The sequence below is a fragment of the Festucalex cinctus genome, chromosome 3 (assembly GCF_051991245.1).
Source record: "Festucalex cinctus isolate MCC-2025b chromosome 3, RoL_Fcin_1.0, whole genome shotgun sequence".
Taxonomy (NCBI): domain Eukaryota; kingdom Metazoa; phylum Chordata; class Actinopteri; order Syngnathiformes; family Syngnathidae; genus Festucalex; species Festucalex cinctus.
This window is the reverse complement of record NC_135413.1, coordinates 29327380-29345054: the sequence shown is the minus strand read 5'-3', so window position 1 is coordinate 29345054 and position 17675 is coordinate 29327380. Positions and strand designations below refer to the sequence as shown.

Below are 17675 nucleotides of genomic sequence, written 5' to 3'. Positions count from 1 at the left end.
TTTGTTTTGTTTTGTTTTGTTTTTTTACATGCCACGTCAAGGCGCTAGCGTAGGCTACATTCCAATAGATTAGACAAGTGAATAAGAGGCTTTGCAAATGGATGATAAATGTGGCTCTTTGGTGCGAGTCTGAGCTCTACTCACTAGTAAAGCTAACAAAAAGCAACTTAGGAGTGATCCTTACTTTTTATGCATACTGTAGCCTTACACACAAACAAAAAGCCAAAGGAAACACACACAAAAACCACCACTTTAAGAGCATGGACTGAGATCAGCTGATGCCCTGCCCCCTCAGGACGTACTCACATCAGAGTTCCTCTCCTGTCCCCTTCTGGTTGGTTGACTCGATTATTTCGAGACATGAACTGGAAAAAAGGACATCACGGTTCAAATGGCCTCAAATACAGAGTGAGGAGTCTTACCCTTTTTTTTATGTTTGTGTACAGAATTCTTGTCCCGCCAAAGTTTGGACCAGCATTACTCGAGTTCCAAAGAAACTTCAAAAAGACTCTTAAAGTGGATCCTGGAGGATATAAAAAAAAAAAAAAAGATTCCCGTCGGTGCTGCTTAAAGATGATTGATAGACATTTGGACAATCCCAGAGAAAACAAACCTCTCGCCAAGAGGTCCGTCCCTGCTGCAGCCATTTTTTTTTATTTTTATTTTTTTAAATTAGCTTCAGTTGCAAGTAATATTTCCAAACAGGACACGATAGCGTGGGCTGAATGAAGTCCTCCCCTGCTCGTGTTATTGGATCACCTCGAACAAACACAGTCTAAATCTAGATGGCTGTGAGTGTGTGTGCGTGGACGGTGCCAAGATAAATAGAATGATTTGTGGAATGCCTGCGCCGCAGCGTGGACTCCCATTTCGGGGGGGGGGGGACGTCAGTGCTTTGATTGCTTGCTCGTTAGCTGAGGAATAATATTAGGAAGAGAAGAGCGGGCACACATAAATTCCCTTTCGGAAAATAAATGACAAAAGGGAGTCACGGCATTGGAAGGTGCCAGGGAATGTAAATGGATTTAGATCGACGCACGATAAGACCCAAAAAAAAGGGGTCAACATTTGAAGGTGAGTCATGATTCCTTGCTCTCGGCGCCGGTTCTTCGGTTGTAGGTTAGTCTATGATAAAAAGCCAGAAAGCGGGTTTCGGGAGGGCCCGTCAGGGCCCCTCGTCGATGCTGACGCCCATCCGCTTCTGGATGGTCACCCTGCGGATGGAGGGCCTGGAAATCAGCTCAGGCTTGGGCAGGAACTGCTCCGTGAGGATGCGCAGAACCGAGTCCATTTTCTGGTCCATCTGGTACACCTGAGAGGTTTCAAAAAAAAAAAAGAAAAAAAAAAGGTGCCTTCAGTACACATCTGTTGTGTTTTTCTTTATTTGATCTTAACTCTTTGACTGCCAAATGTTGTCCATAAAACCCGTGCCAACAGATTTGGAGCATTTTCACTCATCTTTCAAAGCAAACAAAATATTGTGCGGTATGATGACATAAATATGGTGGATACCGTATGAAAGATTGGATTCCATTCTTTCATGAGAAGAAAAAAGTATGTTTCTACCTTATTCCGTTTTTTAGTAATCACCATTTGAAAATAGGTCATTTGAGTAACATGAGTGAAAATAAAAAAATATTGAGAAAAACAAGCTTTTTGTGAAAATATTAAATATAATATTTTTTGTTTAGTGCCAAGGCAGCGCTGCACAAGACGTTGCGCTGTCCATTGAGAGAGAGAAAAAAAAAACCCAACAACCCGTAATAAACGTAAATTAACGTTTTTGGCGGCATTCATTAGGATTTTAGAATACGTCATTAAACGTTTTTGGCGGTCAAAGAGTTAATTAGCCAGTAAGGCAATTAAGAACAGATTCACATTTGTAACGCTGACCCCACCTGGCTGCACACGTCGGAGCAAAATGAAGCAAAATGAAAGCAAATACAAATACTTATAAACTCCTGACCACCAGGCAATACTGTCACGTACGTTGTGTTAAAGCTCTATAAAGAGTGCCACATATGAAAGAGCCCGAAAGACGTCATCACGCGAGAGACAGACGACTGGCAACTTTCTGCCCAAAGCGTTCTGCGGCTCAACATCACTGGCACATTTTCCACTGGCTCCAGCGCGCGTGTATACCTTCCCTCGCTTCCCCATCCATTAAGCGTGTGCGTGTGACGAGCCCGACGTTTTTATGGCAGAGCGGGACATTTCGAAGCGAGCAGTTTTGCTGAAATACGACCGCCAGAGTCGGACGCATAAAATATGAAATATGAGTCACACAGAGGAATTGCTTCGCATGCACGCACACACGACGGTGTTGTAAATACTACTGCAGTAAATTACATACAGGTACAGTTGGTGCCTATTGAAAGTTATGTTAATTATTGTATTATATATATTTTTTTTATAAGAATCTTTTTCAACTGATTGAAAATTGATTTTCCCATTGTTTTGAATTTTGTGTTAACTTGATACACCGTAAGACATATTTCGTCACCTTCTTAAAATAACACATTCTGACCCATAAAAAATAAAATTAAAATAAAATAATATCCTCTGCTAATCTTAGTAAGGTGGCAATTTAAAAGTACTCTTTGGTCACTCTTCACCCGACCGTATACCTCCAGAAAAAAAACGTAAACGACTTGTGGCTCATTCGTCCACAGCACCTGCGGCTATTTTATCGCGACCACATCGTTGTTTTGTTTGAATGGTGGTTGGTCGGTTGGGGACCTTTTTTAACAGGAATGTGTCTTGTAGACGGCAAACGACAAAAGAACCACCCCCTCCAAAAAAAATAAAAATCACGCAAAAACACTAGACATGCAAAACATTATTCATGAAATAAAATGCATACATGTGCATAAAATATACGCAAGAACAAACCAAAATAAGTAAAAAAAAAACAAAAAAACAAAACATCATTTAGACTTGAAGAATTAAGACATTTTTATGTCATTGATTTGAATGAATGGGCCATAAATAAATCGCAGTATGCAAAACGGTGTCAGCTCTGATTGGCGCTTAGCTAGCAAATGCATGAGATAGATGTGCATTATAAGCAAATACATGAAATGAAGCAAATGAGCAAATCGTTGCTCTTATACTCGATCGTGCTTGTATTATGCGCATGTTGAGCGTTTTATTCCGTGACTGTGGATGGCATGACAAACTTCTCTTATTTACAGGACTGTCTCAGAAAATTTGAATATTGTGATAAAGTCCAATTGATCTCATCCCGATCGCTGGGCTACGTCGCCGCTCGCCGCAGGTTCGCTCAAGCCCAAACGTGAATTATTATTTTTCTTTTGGCCAAAGCGGCTTGTCTTAACGCCCTTCCATTCGGATTCAAAAGCAGATTGATGAGGACTGCTAATGGAAGGAGACAGATAAGCATCGACAAGATGGCCCCCGCAGGGCACTTTGACGCTTAAGAAGGGAGCTTGTATGAAAACAAGAGCAGTCAAGTGTCAGCCATAGATGATGACATACTTTCGCGTTTGACACGGGCGGAAAAAAAAAAAAAAAAAAGCCGCTGGAGACTCTGCAGGCTCCGTCATGACACATGTGGTGTGTTATGAATTGTTACGCTTCGCTATTACGCTGAAGATCACAGTCACGTTTCCAAAGACGGCATCTGGACGGCGAAAAAATACAAAAAAAACACCACTTCTCCACATGTGCACACAGACGGTGCTGCGACAAGCTCATACGGCTTTAAGTGACTTAAGAGCATCGTAGGAGTCAATCAGTTGCTTGAGCCGAGCGAGTCACACCGCCATCTGTTGGGCGGGTGTCAGAGCGTCGCGCACGCTTTTGACGTATTGTCAAATTCTGCCGTGATTGCTGACAACCGGCGTGTACCGGGTAATTGCAACCGGGTGTTGTCGTGTCTTATTCAGCAGGGAAGATAAAAGTCGCGCTTGGCCTTTGGTCAGCAGATACAGTGACCATAAAAATTATACACTGTAATGCTGTCGTGTTAATTTTCTCTGCCATTTTTAAATTTAGCCTCAGTTTTAGTCCAATATCAGTCACACCCGTTTTTAATTCATTCACTCCCAGGACATTTTCGCTCGAAACGAAAATAAACATGCGGCCATTTTTATGCCGATGTACGAAAATTGGGCTTAGAGCAGGAGTGTCAAACATACGGCCCGCGGGCCGGATCAGGCCCACAAAGGGGTTTAATCCGGCCCACAAGATGACTTTGTAAAGTAAAAAAAAAAAATTGTAATGTCGGACCAATTAATCAGCCAGCCACAATAAAATATATAAATTTGTAATTTCACAAGCAGTCCCCAGATGAGTAGTGTAACTTGGACACGGAATCGCCGTGGAAGTCATTATTTTACACACAACTTAAAGTTATGGTTTGTTAAAAAAAAAAAAAAAGTGTTTTTTTTGTTTGTTTGTTTTTAATCATCGACCAACATAAACGTGTTAAATACGACACAAATTCAATTACTGGTAACACAAATACATATGACAGGGATTAACGTCCTTATAACTTCAGTAACTGTGCCACACAATGCATTCTGGGAACTATATAGATGCAAAACAGGAAGATTTAACACGTCCGGAACTCATACAGGCAAAGAGTTGCCGCCTTTCATTTGCATTCGTGTTATTATTTTAAACAATAGATTACAGTTGAGCTCCGTAATTTAAGGGCTGGCCCAAAAATCTCAGAAATCTGCGTATAATTGATGGCAATTGTTTTTAAGTTATATACCATTATTTTACCGATTCGGCCCACTTAGTAATATATTTTCCTCCATGCGGCCCCTGAGCTAATATGAGTTTGACACCCCTGGCTTAGAGTGTTTAGAACAAACTATGAGAACAGGAGCCAAGAAATAGATTTAAATGTGTTTCAATTCGACGTTTAATTCATCAGATCCGAGCAAGAACCGCACTGATTTTGATGATGTAGTTAATGATGTAGTTAACTCCATTTGATGTAACTGTGGCAAGTTGCACAGGGTCACTTCAGGTGAATTTGCCCATGCAGAGACCCCCGCTGCCACTCCGCGCACCACCATGGCGAACGGAGAGTCAGAGGAAGAAATGTGAAAAGGAGGTTAAAAAAACAAAACAAAACAAAACAAAACGAGCCGAGCGGTTCGCTGACATGCTGAAACCATTACGTGTTTTCGGCACCCAACATGCTGAGTGATGGCAGACGACTTAGTAACAGGGCAGCGCTCAGTGAGTCATTAGTCATTTGGACACACTCGGCCCCGGCGGGGGGTGGTGGTGGTGGGGGGGGCTTTTCATTCTCACTAAACCACACGTGAACTTCACTCGCCATGGAAAACTTGTTTACAAAACCAACAATTGAACAATTTTGCCCTTGTCCATGTCCGACTCAAATCGGAATAGCACTGACAAACGTGAAGATTTTTTATTTTAATTTTTTTTTAAACCAAACTCTTCTGATTTTTGAGCGCGTCCGAGTCTGAGTGGCTTAAATTTCAAAGTGGAAACTCACCAGGCTTTCAATCAAGCTTACTGTTCTGTTTCTCTCGAGCTGCCTGAGAGACTTCTTCTTTCTCCACATATCTGCTCACAAGACTCCGTATGTGACTTCATTGCACAATTGCAGACATGTGAGATGTGACAATCATGCCGCTTACCTGCTCTCCATCCGTCCGCTACACGAGAATGCAGAAGCCAAAAGTGCTTACGGAACATAATTTGATCCGATATTTTAGCATGAAGCACAAGATGTGGCAAATGAGACAATAGTAGCAAGCAGCGTGACTATGATAGCATGTAGCAAAAACAAAACAGAAAGTCGTTCGTAAGAAGTGTCTTTGTGACGTTTATTAGTTCCAAGCTCATTTGTAGAAGCAGCCACGACCGTGTGTAATCGTGTCGGGTGTTTTAAGAGTTTAAAGGGTCCCCACAAAGTTCCGTGATCATTTCCAGGACTTTTCCACAATTAAATTGGAGCGCTTCCGCGAGCTCAACATGCTCTTCCTCTCTGGTTTCCATACTGATGGAAAACCACCAGCTAATGTAGCCAATGTGTGAAAATGGCTGACGTGTCCATGTTGACCTGTCTATACAGATTCCCGAGAGGAAATTTTTGATCACGCCACCCAGACAGTCGTTTTTTGTTTTTTTTTCCCCCATGGATACATTTTTAGAACCGCCCCCCCCCCATTCATTCAGCCAACATACAATTAGCACAATTTTAAAATACACTGGCATTTAGTCTGAATACAGCCTACATGTAGTGAAATGTTAGCATGTAGCCTGAGTTCTGAATATGCTATCATGTAGCATGATCACCCCAATTAGCGTGTTTTCACACTGCTGCTGACTATCAAAACAAATCAAGAAGAAGGCATTAACAATGTCTGTGAAATGCTAATGCTAAATATGATGCTAACAACAACACAATGTGCTTTTCTTAACTGTGTACTAGCATGATTCCTGAATATGCTAACATGTGGCGTGATCATTCTTATGGATAGCAAGACACAGTGTGCGAATAAGCTAATATGTGCAGTTAACTTTAGCAAAAATTAGCTATACTGCAGAGGTCAACAACATTTTTTAAACTGAGTGAGTAGTTTTTGAGTACTGAGCTGAACGTAGCATGTAGCATGAGGAGGCCTATATACCAACAAATAATAGGGATGTAACGATAACGGCAATATCGTGATATTGCGATATTAAAACTGCCACAAATCGTCGTCATGTCATGATATTGAAAGCAGCACATCTGTTAAATAAAAAAAGTCAGTTTGATTTCCATTTGTGCAGTTCTAGCACCCTCTAGTGGCTATTTTTTTTTAGTGCAATTTAATTTTTACAAGGCATGTTTTGGCCCTCTTATGTTTAAAATCCACATTAATGGTTAAAGGGAAACTTAGTATGCTTGTGAACATTGTCAATATGTGTGCTTATGTGTCCATAAGTGCCTATATATATATATATATATATATATATATATTTCAATATTTTATTTTTATATAATTTTTATATATAACATTAATATTTATTTTTATATTTTTTATTCTTGTCATGTACAAAAGCACAATATTGTGTGTTGTTTTTATTAGATTATTATTATTATTTTTTTTTTTTACAATATTGTGACCTTTTTTGTATCGCCAACCTCCCCACAATATCGTGATAATTACCGTATCGTGACCTCCCTATCATGATAATATCATATCGTGATGTTTGGATATCGTTACATCCCTAACAACCAACTTTGGAATATATGTTTGCATCGAGCATAACTATATGAAGTGGTGACAGTGGGATGTAGCTATTAGAGGACATGAAAGCATGTAGTAATTCTTGTACCGGTATGGCCCATTGCCAAAACAAGTCAAGGAGAACAACCAATTAGCCTTGATGATACTTTAAACAACATCCACAAATGTTAACGTCGCTGTCTTTACTCGCTTTGCATTAAGGTGATCGCCAACGCGGTGAAGTGGTTTTGGTGATGTCGAAATGAACGCGTCTTGGCCCGATAAGTTGCTTTTTGGAATGGATTCGTCCAGACAGGTTTTTGGCGCCAGGTGAGGAGGAGAATCCGCCTGAAGACCTGCTCGCCAACGGCTTCGCTTGAACCCCGCCATATACAATACGTTCTTTGTGTTTTGTAAGAGAAGAGTTGAAGTTTAGGGTGGAAAGGCTTACCGGTTGGCTAAGGGGGAAAGAGAGAGGGCGGGTTTGGGTTTGAAAGCACCTGACACACACGATGAGCATCAAGGGCTGGTGTGCCACGTGCCGCTCGAGGGTGTGTGTGTGTGTGTGTGTGTGTGTGTGTGGGGGGGGGCGTGTACTGAGGGCTGCGAGATCATCTCTCAAAGATTCTTTTGTTTCACTTCCCCTCCTTCCTCCTCTCCCTTTTTGCCAGATACACTGGAGGTGTTTGTGTGTCCCAATAATGTACTCACTCTTTGACAAGCCATTACTCATATACAGTGAGCCCCCCCCCGCCCCCGTATAGTGAGGGGGAGACGTTCCAGACACTGTCGCAACAGTAATAATTGATTAGATGAGTGGTTCTCTGAAGACATTCCAAGGGGGGTACGGGAGATATTAAAATATATTTGAAAAGTATACAGGACTGTCTCAGAAAATTAGAATATTGTGATAAAGTCCATTATTTTCTGTGATGCAATTAAGTAAGCAAAAATGCCACACATTCTGGATTCATTACAAAGCAACTGAAATATTGCAAGCCTTTTATTGTTTTAATATTGCTGACTATGGCTTACAGGCTCGTACCTCAAAATATTAGAATATTTCCTCAGACCAAGTATATAAAAAAAAAAGCCGTACTCAGCAATATTACAAATAATAAAATGATTGCAATATTTCAGTTGATTTGTAATGAATGCAGAATGTATGGCATTTTTGCTTATTTAATTGCATTACTGAAAATAATGGACTATCACAATATTCTAATTTTCGGAGACAGTCTTGTATGTCAATATTTCAGAAAAAAAAAAAACAAGTTCATAAAATTGATTGTATATTCAGCAGGGTATCGAATTTCAGTGTCCTAAAAACCCAGCATCCCCCCCCCCCCCCCATAACAGAATGGTTCGACCCAACTTGTCACATGTCGCCTAGAAGCACCCGTCAATCACTTGAAAACTTTATTTAAAATTTCTTTTTGAGAACTTTGCTATGAGCCCAGAGGACACTTAATGTTGCTAATAATTTTCATGTGCACAAATTCTTATTTATAATTAAATTAATTATTTGTTTCTTTTCTTAATTGTATCTTTTTTAAATGTAATTAATTTAATTAATTTTTTTAATTTCCAAATAGTTCAACAGACCATATTAAATACAAAGAGTCCTAATGTTAAAAATAAATAAATAAATAAATAAATAAATAAATAAATGAAATCAGACAACGATGGCACAGTACTTTCAAGTCTTTTGGTTGAGAACCACTGGAACTAAATAACAAGTATTATATGATGAAAGTCAGCAAAGGCCTGATTACTGGAAGTCTGTGAAACTTATCCCGGGTTCAGCTCTTAAAAATCGGCAGGCGTACCCAAACGTGCAAGATGATGAACAAAGAAAGGGAGAGACAAGATACTGACCGCTAACAAATACATTCTTGTCTTTATTAAATGACTGGTGACAGGCCCGAGGGGGCTTTCCAATCTTTTCAACGGCCCCCTGCCAATCAGATAGATTTGTCTGCTTATCTTCAGTAAAAGAGCCCGTGGACTGCTGCCAAGGGAGAAAATTGCGGCTGCCAAAAGATGGAGTATATCGGGCCGACTCGCATGCACAAACAAACCAGAAGCATTTTCCTGAAGAGGAAGCGGTAGTGAAACAGTAGTTGTAGTAAAAGTAGTAGTAGTACAAAGACAATATCCTACATTGCATCATTTAGCCGCATTCCACAACGCGAGGAAGCTTGTGATCGAAAAGTGATCTTTAATGTTTATTTAGCCATTTCTTTTGTCATCAGTATGTATTTCAAATTGCTTTCTGTAGGTTAAACTACGTTTTTTTTGTCTATTAAAATGTATTTTTGTTATGCTGGAACGGATTAACTGAATTGACATTCGTTTCTTTGGGAAATAGTGCTTTGGCTTTACTATGTTGTTGTTTTAGTCATTTTAGTCACACCTGGCGGACAGTTGTGCAAGACTTGTCACTTCCCAGCCACTCATCATAGCTGCAAGGCAACGGTTCATTTTCAGCAAATCCACGTCATCCAAACTCCAAAACACGACCGCAACGAAACAAATTTCGCCTCTCGCAATGTCTGCGGCGACATCCCCGATTGATAAAAGCACTCGGGATGGTTTAAAGGAGATTGTAAACGCTGAGATTGGCAAATAGAGCATTTGTCCTCAAGGACAGCTGAACACGATTTGCCCCCTAATGGCTCCCCGGGGTGGTTTGCTTCAACAGCGTCGTTAGCGGGGCACAAACGTTTGTTTTTCGTTGACGTTTACGTCACTTAGGTACGCCGACAAGCGGGATCTGTTTCAACTTGTAACACGACTTCCCTTTCTGGGACTTCAGTTCAAGCCAAACGTGACGATTCTTCTTTTAGATGTGGCGAGGACGAACAGCCGCATCGTCGTCATTCGGCGCGAAGGACGCGGTTGCACGGCTCCGTCTGCTTTTGGCTAATTAAGAGCTCGGCAACGTGACACCGCATTGGAGAGGTTCGTGCGTGTGTGTGTGTGTGTGAAGGTCAACGAGTAGAAGAAGGCTTCTGGCAACTTTACATGGTCTGCGTAATCGCACGTGTTCAGTGTGAATGCCGCGTTTTAGCGGGGAATCGTCAAAAACGCCACAAAAACGGGCTATTGGACAGATTTGGCTTTTATTTTTTTTTTTTATTTTTTTTTTTAGCAGTCGTCCCTGTACTTTGCACGTTTCACTGAGTTTTGAATTGAGTGCCAACAAAGTCCGTTTGAAATCCATGGACACGCTACGCTGCAAAAAAGTGGACTTTTTCCAAGGAAATGAAGTTGTCATCTTTACAAGAGCAATGATGCATTTTGTTTGATTTTTACAAGATAATGTCATCATATAATGATAGTAAAGTCAGTTTAACAAGGGAAGACGGTCCCATTTTGAAGTTCAAAAGTTCATTTACTTTGGCAAACGTGCCTTTTTTTTTTTACAAAAAAAAAAGAAAATAGGACAAACGTCTTGAGAGAGTTTCGACTTTTGACCTGTAATAATATGCCTCTAGTTTTAACATAAAAAAGACAAAACTTTACTTATGCGGGGGAAGTCCAATTCATGTGATGATTTTGTAAATGATGACATACTGATTTATTGCAATTTATTGGGCCACATGTTCTGGTTTTCAAACACCTGGGAGTCCCCGGATCACTATTTCAAAAATGTTTTAAGGGAAAAAATGTTCCGAACACTATCTTCTTAAACACGCTATTTTGATTATTATTGAGTCTATGGGATATGAATTAAGCAGCAAAATACACCTTTTTTAAAAAATCCATCTCAGGGGGGCGGCCATTTTGACATTATATTCTGACGTCGACTGAAAATGACAATACAGTGTCCAAGAGTTCAGGTTGCAAACTTCACATGACCAAAATACGTCAGCCATGACTGGTTGTTACCTGAGCCCTAAATGGGGCTCCATAGAATATATTATTGTAAAAAATAAATAAAGAAATAAATAATATACAAAACAAATAAATAAATAAAACAATACATTATATATATATATATATATATATATATATATATATATATATATATATATATATATATATATATATATATGAAATAAATAATAAGAATAATAAGAATAATAATAATAAGAATTTTGAAACGCAAAATTTGATGCCCCACCTCTGGCGGACTTCCTGTCAGGTTTAGCATATGGCACCAACAGACTTGTTTGTAGGTCCTAGTCTGTTACATATGTGTACCAATTTTCGTAGCTCTCGGTTAAACGTACAACCGGCAATGCTTCGTTAAGTAAGAATTTTGAAACTCTAAATTTGATGCCCCGCCCCTGTCATATAGTATGTCAAAAACTTTTGATTTTTTTTTTTTACCGTGATGTTGTCCCTGGTGTTGAGATGGTACAGCCCAAGTTTGAAGTTAATCGGGTTAACCGCGTAGGACTTGGGGGCAAAAGTATGACCCCTGTAAATGTGCAAAAATGGTCCAAAATTGGACATTCAAATCCTCATACCTCACTTCCTGTTCATTTTAGGGTACAGGTATCAAAGACGTTTTTGTTCGTCTTATGTGGTGCAGGTGCCACACAATTTTCGTAGCCGTAGGACAATCGTAGCGGGACAGGGATCCGTTGAATCTATATAGGGGGCGCTACGGAGCCACATTTCTGTTATCGTGTATGGCGACTTTAAAATATCACATTTTTCGCCAGGCCTGATGTGTGTGTAAAGTTTGGTGAGTTCAAATGACATCTACTGGTTTGTTTTTTAACAAGAAAACTTGCGCTTTGTCCACCCGGAAGTACTTTCTGATCGGTTTCTACTTCCTGTTTAGCTCCCATTCCCGCAAACTTGACAGGACTGTCTCTGTTACTGAACGAATCATGCTGAAAATGTTGACGTGGTCCCCTCAAACAGGCCATTTCTTATAAATGACTCTCCCTCCTCCTTCACCAGCTGCCACAAGCGCCGAATAGCCCCCCCGCCTTGATAACCACAAGACACTCAAGCATTCCTCCCGTTTCTTCGCCAAGCTGTGTGGTGGCAGCCGTCGTGGCACGGTCCGTCGCCGAGGGGGAGGTGCCGCGTCACCATGGCCGCCGCTGTACGGCGGCTACACTGCCGCTTTGTTGGCGCTGTCAATAGGCCAGTCAGCTTGATATTATAAATTGGGAGGGGGGGGGTTGTACCAAGCGTGTCAGCCTGGGGCAAAGCATTGAAATGACTCTGGATATGATGTTTGAGTACAGTTAACAGGGATCGAGCCCTGCCGCAGTTTGGCGAACAAATGCAAGTAATTGATGCCTCGTCCTCAAAAAATGTTTCAAATTGCCTCGATTATACAATAGGCTGGGGGTTGTCACCAAACTGATCATTTGACTTAAAACGAGCTTCCAGGGCCCGGTTGTTCAATTCTCGGTTATTTTAACCACTGTTTAACCACCCTAACCGTCGGTTAACGTTTACATTTTCAACCCGCTGCTAACTAACCGACTGTTAACTCATTCACTCCCAGCCATTTTCACATTTCACAATCCCGTTCGTCCCGGCTGTTTTACTGGATTTTGACTGATTTTGCAAGGCCCACAGAATATTGTGTTCTATTGCCATAAAAAGATGGAACCTATCAAAAGAAAGATTAAAAACTCTTCTTTCATCAGGGAAAAAACAAAAACAAAACATTTCTATCTTTCTGTTTTGCAGCAATTAGCATTAGAAGAGAGCTAAGTTTCATCACTTTTCACAAATCTATTTAAAATTTTGACTAATTGAGCTTTTTTTCAACATGGCCCTAGTTGATCTCCTTTGCTCTGCTGCCACCTGCTGGCCGTTTGTGTAATAACTACCATTTCTGCAACCGTTCTTTGCAGTTGAGAGGCTGCATCAAAGCCTTCTATATTCTCTACCATAAAAAAGAAAAAAAAAAAACCAAGCAAACAAACGTACAAATACGTCTTTGGGACACTTAAAACATTTAAAAAAACAACAACAATGTATTGATACGTTATTGGGAGCAAATGAGTTAATGTGCGTTGTTCAAAAGTTAACCGTGCGGTTTACGTCACTGGTTAGCAGCGATATGTCTCACAATTCCTCTTTTGGTTTATTTCCGGGTCGGCGAAAGACATGGATGCTATCCACTCGCCGGAAGAAAAAAAAAAGAAGCAGGAAGTTTTCTGCTGACGGAGAAAATGTCATTGCATATACATCGTTAATGTGACCTACATAAACTGCACAAATTTTCCATGTGTTTGCACAAGTGTGCACACCCCCTTATAACTCAGCATGTGGCTGTATTCATCATTCCACGTTCAAATGCACGTTAAATGGCAGTCAACGCACACCTGCCACCATTTACAGTACCTCTGATTAACCGCAAACAAAGTTCAGATGTTCTAGTAGGCTTTTTCTGGCCTTTTCTTCCTCTTTCTAGCTGAAGCCTGAAGGTTTTTGTACAAGCGCTGACTGCTATTTTGAACTGTTTATAATTTTTTAGGGGCCATCTAGCAAGTTTATTGATTTAAAAAAAAAAAAAAAAATCGCAGCGTCGTACCCCCAAAAGAACTATTAAAAAAAATAATAATAATATTGAGGCAAATTTTTTTTAAATTATATATATATATATATTTTAAATACATGTGAGTAAAGCATTAATTTTAATGACAATTAAAATTTTTTTACATGTGAATAATGCCTTATTCTTAACAAAATATGCAGGAGGTGGTTATGTATGAAGTTGTACAATTTGCCACTGAACCAAATGAGGCTCCCTCTGCCTTGGCGGAGGTCACTGCTGCACGAGTGCCACTCTATTCTGACAATAGAAAACGTGAATGAAGCAGCCGAACACTTTGTGCACACGGGCCGAACGCCGCCGGCGGGAGACGTGAACTGACTGCTATTTCCCCTGACGTCTGGCGTCCGGGAGACAGCTTGGAAAACAACCCGCTCGAGTTTGGCATGACGACCCTCTCGACATTCCTTCCTCGAGACCAACGCTCTGTCCGCACGCTCTGCCAGACAAAACGAGACATGAAACTGATAAGGCCAGATGAAACTATTCCACTCATCTTGTCCAGTCACCACTCGGGGCCAACACACTCGCACTACTACTACTACTACTGTGGTCCACTTTCCATGACATGCCATACAGTACATCTGAAGACTTCCGAGGTCTGACTGACTGACCTGACAGTAGAATATTATTAAAATGATCTTAAGAAAAATCATATCTCTATGACCAAACCTTTGCTTCTACTTTAATTTTTAATGTTTACAATGGACCGGGCCTGCCTGCAAAAATCCTCGTATAAGTGACCGCATATCGGAATGCGTTGGGGTGTTTAAAAAACAAAAAAACAAAAAAAATAATAATAAAAGGTGGGGAAATGGAGGAAACAAAAAAAAAAAATACATAAATTTTTTTTTGTCATTTTCACAAGGTTGTCAGGTAAGTTGAACACCTCCCATATTTTTAAAAGATTGTACATTCCGAACGAAAACACCATAACAAACTGGTAACATTTCATGTTTGGCAACATGAAAACGTCTCTGCTGGGCTAACATGTGGCTAGCTTGTGCTCATTGCACCTCATACATGTGCATGTTTGTGAATGAGGTATGTTTGTAGTTTCCAATTGTGAAACGTTCTTAACTCTTATTCAAGCATTATGAAATGTAAAAACAATAAAACACTCAATATTAACTTTAATAATGATGTCAAAGTGGATTTGAATTTTTTTTATTGACCAAACACTTAATAATAATAATAATAATAATAATAATAATAATAATCATAATAATAATAACAAACAAAAATAAATTAACCTCTATTAATAATAAAATGTAGAAAGAAAACCGCTCTGTCATGAGTCTTACTTCTTTTTTTTTTTTTCCCTTAGTTTCACAGCCAAAGATAAACCCAAATGTCCAAACTTACAACCTCAATTCCACACTTTCTTCACTTAGTCTGCATCGTCTATGACAGGGTTCACCAATTCCGGTCCTCGAGGTCCCGAGTCCTGCAGGTTTTAGATGTTTCCGCCTACCAAAACAACCTAATACTAAAGATCAGGATCGTTACCAGGCATGCTGACGAGCTGATTATATGAATCAGGTGTGCTCGTGGGCGGAAACATCGCGGACTGGAAATGGTGAACCCTGGTCTATGATTTCAAAGCAGATTACACTGACACAATTTAGGCCAACGCGAGTGCTTCCTCAACGCTCTTTTCCCCTCCAAAAAAACAAAACAAAACATCACGAGCCGAACATGAGTCCAAATGCTCCGGGTATCAACAAGACTGCATGAGCAACAGTTGAAAGAACATTTGCTAATCTCTGCCTTGTTGCCCAACACTTTTCCAGCGTGGGCGCAGTCATCCGGCTCCCGCCAAGTGCTGCAGGTATGTCAACAAACAAAAGGCTGCGTGGAGAAAGTGCCTCGGCTGTCGGCTTCACCTTCAATGGTTTGCCTTATCTGATGGAAAAGCATTTCGGCCCCCTCGACTTAACAGTTTAGAGGCTCTAAGGTTCCTGTTGCCTTCATTTTATACATTTTTTTTCATAGTCAATATACAGTATGTGATTTTAGCATTGTCTCACTCACACACTGCACTGCTAACATTATTTGTAACAAACAAATTTGATAAATGAGACATTTTGATTCTGTACATTTAGTTTTTTATAGTCATATTGAACATGTTGCATGTGTTCCTGAATTGGCTGTCCACCTTGTCATAATGGGGTGACTAAAATACTTTTAGTGACATTGCGACCAGCATTTTGATGCTGAAAAAGAAGAATGAATTGCAGACGAAATTATTGACACTGTCAGTATGTTTTGTCATTTACATCACTTTATATATGTACATAGTTGGAGGTTGTCACGCTAACATGTCCACTCTGTCATAGAGAAATATCGATAAAAAACAAACAAACAAAAAAACCTAAAGACCTAAGAAATTCAAAATATAACGGTACACATTCAGTTACTCATTTAATCCTAATGCTGTCATGATTAGGGTCATGCAAGGGTTATGGTTGGGCCATGCAAGGGTTACGTTTGGGTCATGACCGTGAGGTCGGTTTTGAACTGATGTAACCAGCATCTAGTTTCAACTGCTAAGACGCTATGTGATGTCAGAAGCTATGTGATGTCAAGAATATTTAATCTTTAATCTTAAAAGCCAAAAATGTCCACCCTGTCAAGCTTTCAAGATTTTGCTCTCTACAATTAATTTCAATGAAAAAAAAGGGAGACGGGGGGTGGGGGGGGGGGGGGGGGGGGGTGTGATTAAGAACATCAACTTAAGTTTAATGGAAAAATGCTACTTTTTTTTTGGTGAAAATGGCAAGTATTCAACCATGGTGATATTGACTGTTTGGTAAAATCCCAAACAAAACAAAATTAGCGGCAAAACTTGTGTGATTGTGTGTCTGGATGGAGGTCATAGGCTGACTGAAGAGAGCAAGAAGATGCACAGCTGCCTGGGTACAGTTGAGCTCACAGTAGACATTTCTGTCACTGGAGAAGGCCGACGGCCTCTTGCGGTTGGCGTAACAGAGGCTGCTGCTATAGCAAGTAGACAACACGCTCACTCAAACGACGACGTCAACAACAACAACAACAATACACCCATTAGTTTGATTCATAGCAGGGCCTCAGTGTGGTTTAAAATTGATGCATGAATACTACAATTCAGCTGGACACACCCGCACACACAATGACACAATTTAAGATTCAGACAGGCAGCGGCGCGCAAACGTTTTGGGCCGCCACTTGCTTGAAAACTGACAGCATTACTTTTTTTCATTTTGCCATGATGTTTATTAAATATTGAACACAAGCAATTGAGGGAATGCTGTAGCATTCCCACATATGTTATTATGATTTTTATTCTCCACACTTTTTTGCCGTGTAACAACTCCCACATAATACTTGCAATTTGCATTGTTCAAATTTCAACTAGATTAAAAAATTCACGCCTCCCAGGGTATATATATCGTCTGATTCCACATTACTTACAGTATTTGCACAATTTAACATTTAATATCAACTTTTCCCCATTCATTTTGAACGTGGCAGACATTGAACTTTTTCTAAGTATCACTTTCCACGCCCACTTCAATACATATAACTTATCATCAGTACCAGGTGTCTGATACTGCTCGGTGGTAAAAAGGATTGTCCATTTAACCAGGAGGTTATAATTTATCTCTCAATTTATTTCATAAGCATTTCACATGCATTCAAATCTTAGCATTCAGCTATTAGCATTCCCACGCAATTTCTCCAGAAATTGCACTTAGTCTAGTATGCAGTAAAAAAATAAAATAAAAATTAATACTGAAACTAACTAAAACTAAAATAAAATTAAGCATTAAAAAAACAAACTAAAACTAATAAAAACTAACAGAATCACCTTGAAAACTAATTAAAATTAATTACATTTCAAAAACAAAACTCAAAGCTAAGTAAAAACAAAA

General features: G+C 39.8%; 1 protein-coding gene across 6 annotated transcripts in view; it reads right to left on the bottom strand.

Moving 5' to 3' along the window:
• Positions 1 to 633: 633 nt before the first annotated feature.
• kcnq1.2 (potassium voltage-gated channel, KQT-like subfamily, member 1.2) overlaps positions 634 to 17675 on the bottom strand; it is a 165301-nt gene continuing 148259 nt past the window's right edge. For 4 of the 6 annotated variants that reach the window (XM_077517408.1, XM_077517411.1, XM_077517409.1 and 1 more), the window contains one exon: positions 13990 to 14200. In XM_077517408.1, coding sequence (XP_077373534.1) covers positions 13997 to 14200 — 204 coding nt within the window. In that variant the 3' untranslated portion in view covers positions 13990 to 13996. Of the gene's footprint in view, positions 1313 to 13989; positions 14201 to 17675 lie in introns of those variants that run through there. The other 2 variants (XM_077517410.1, XM_077517414.1) reach the window with 1 other exon arrangement.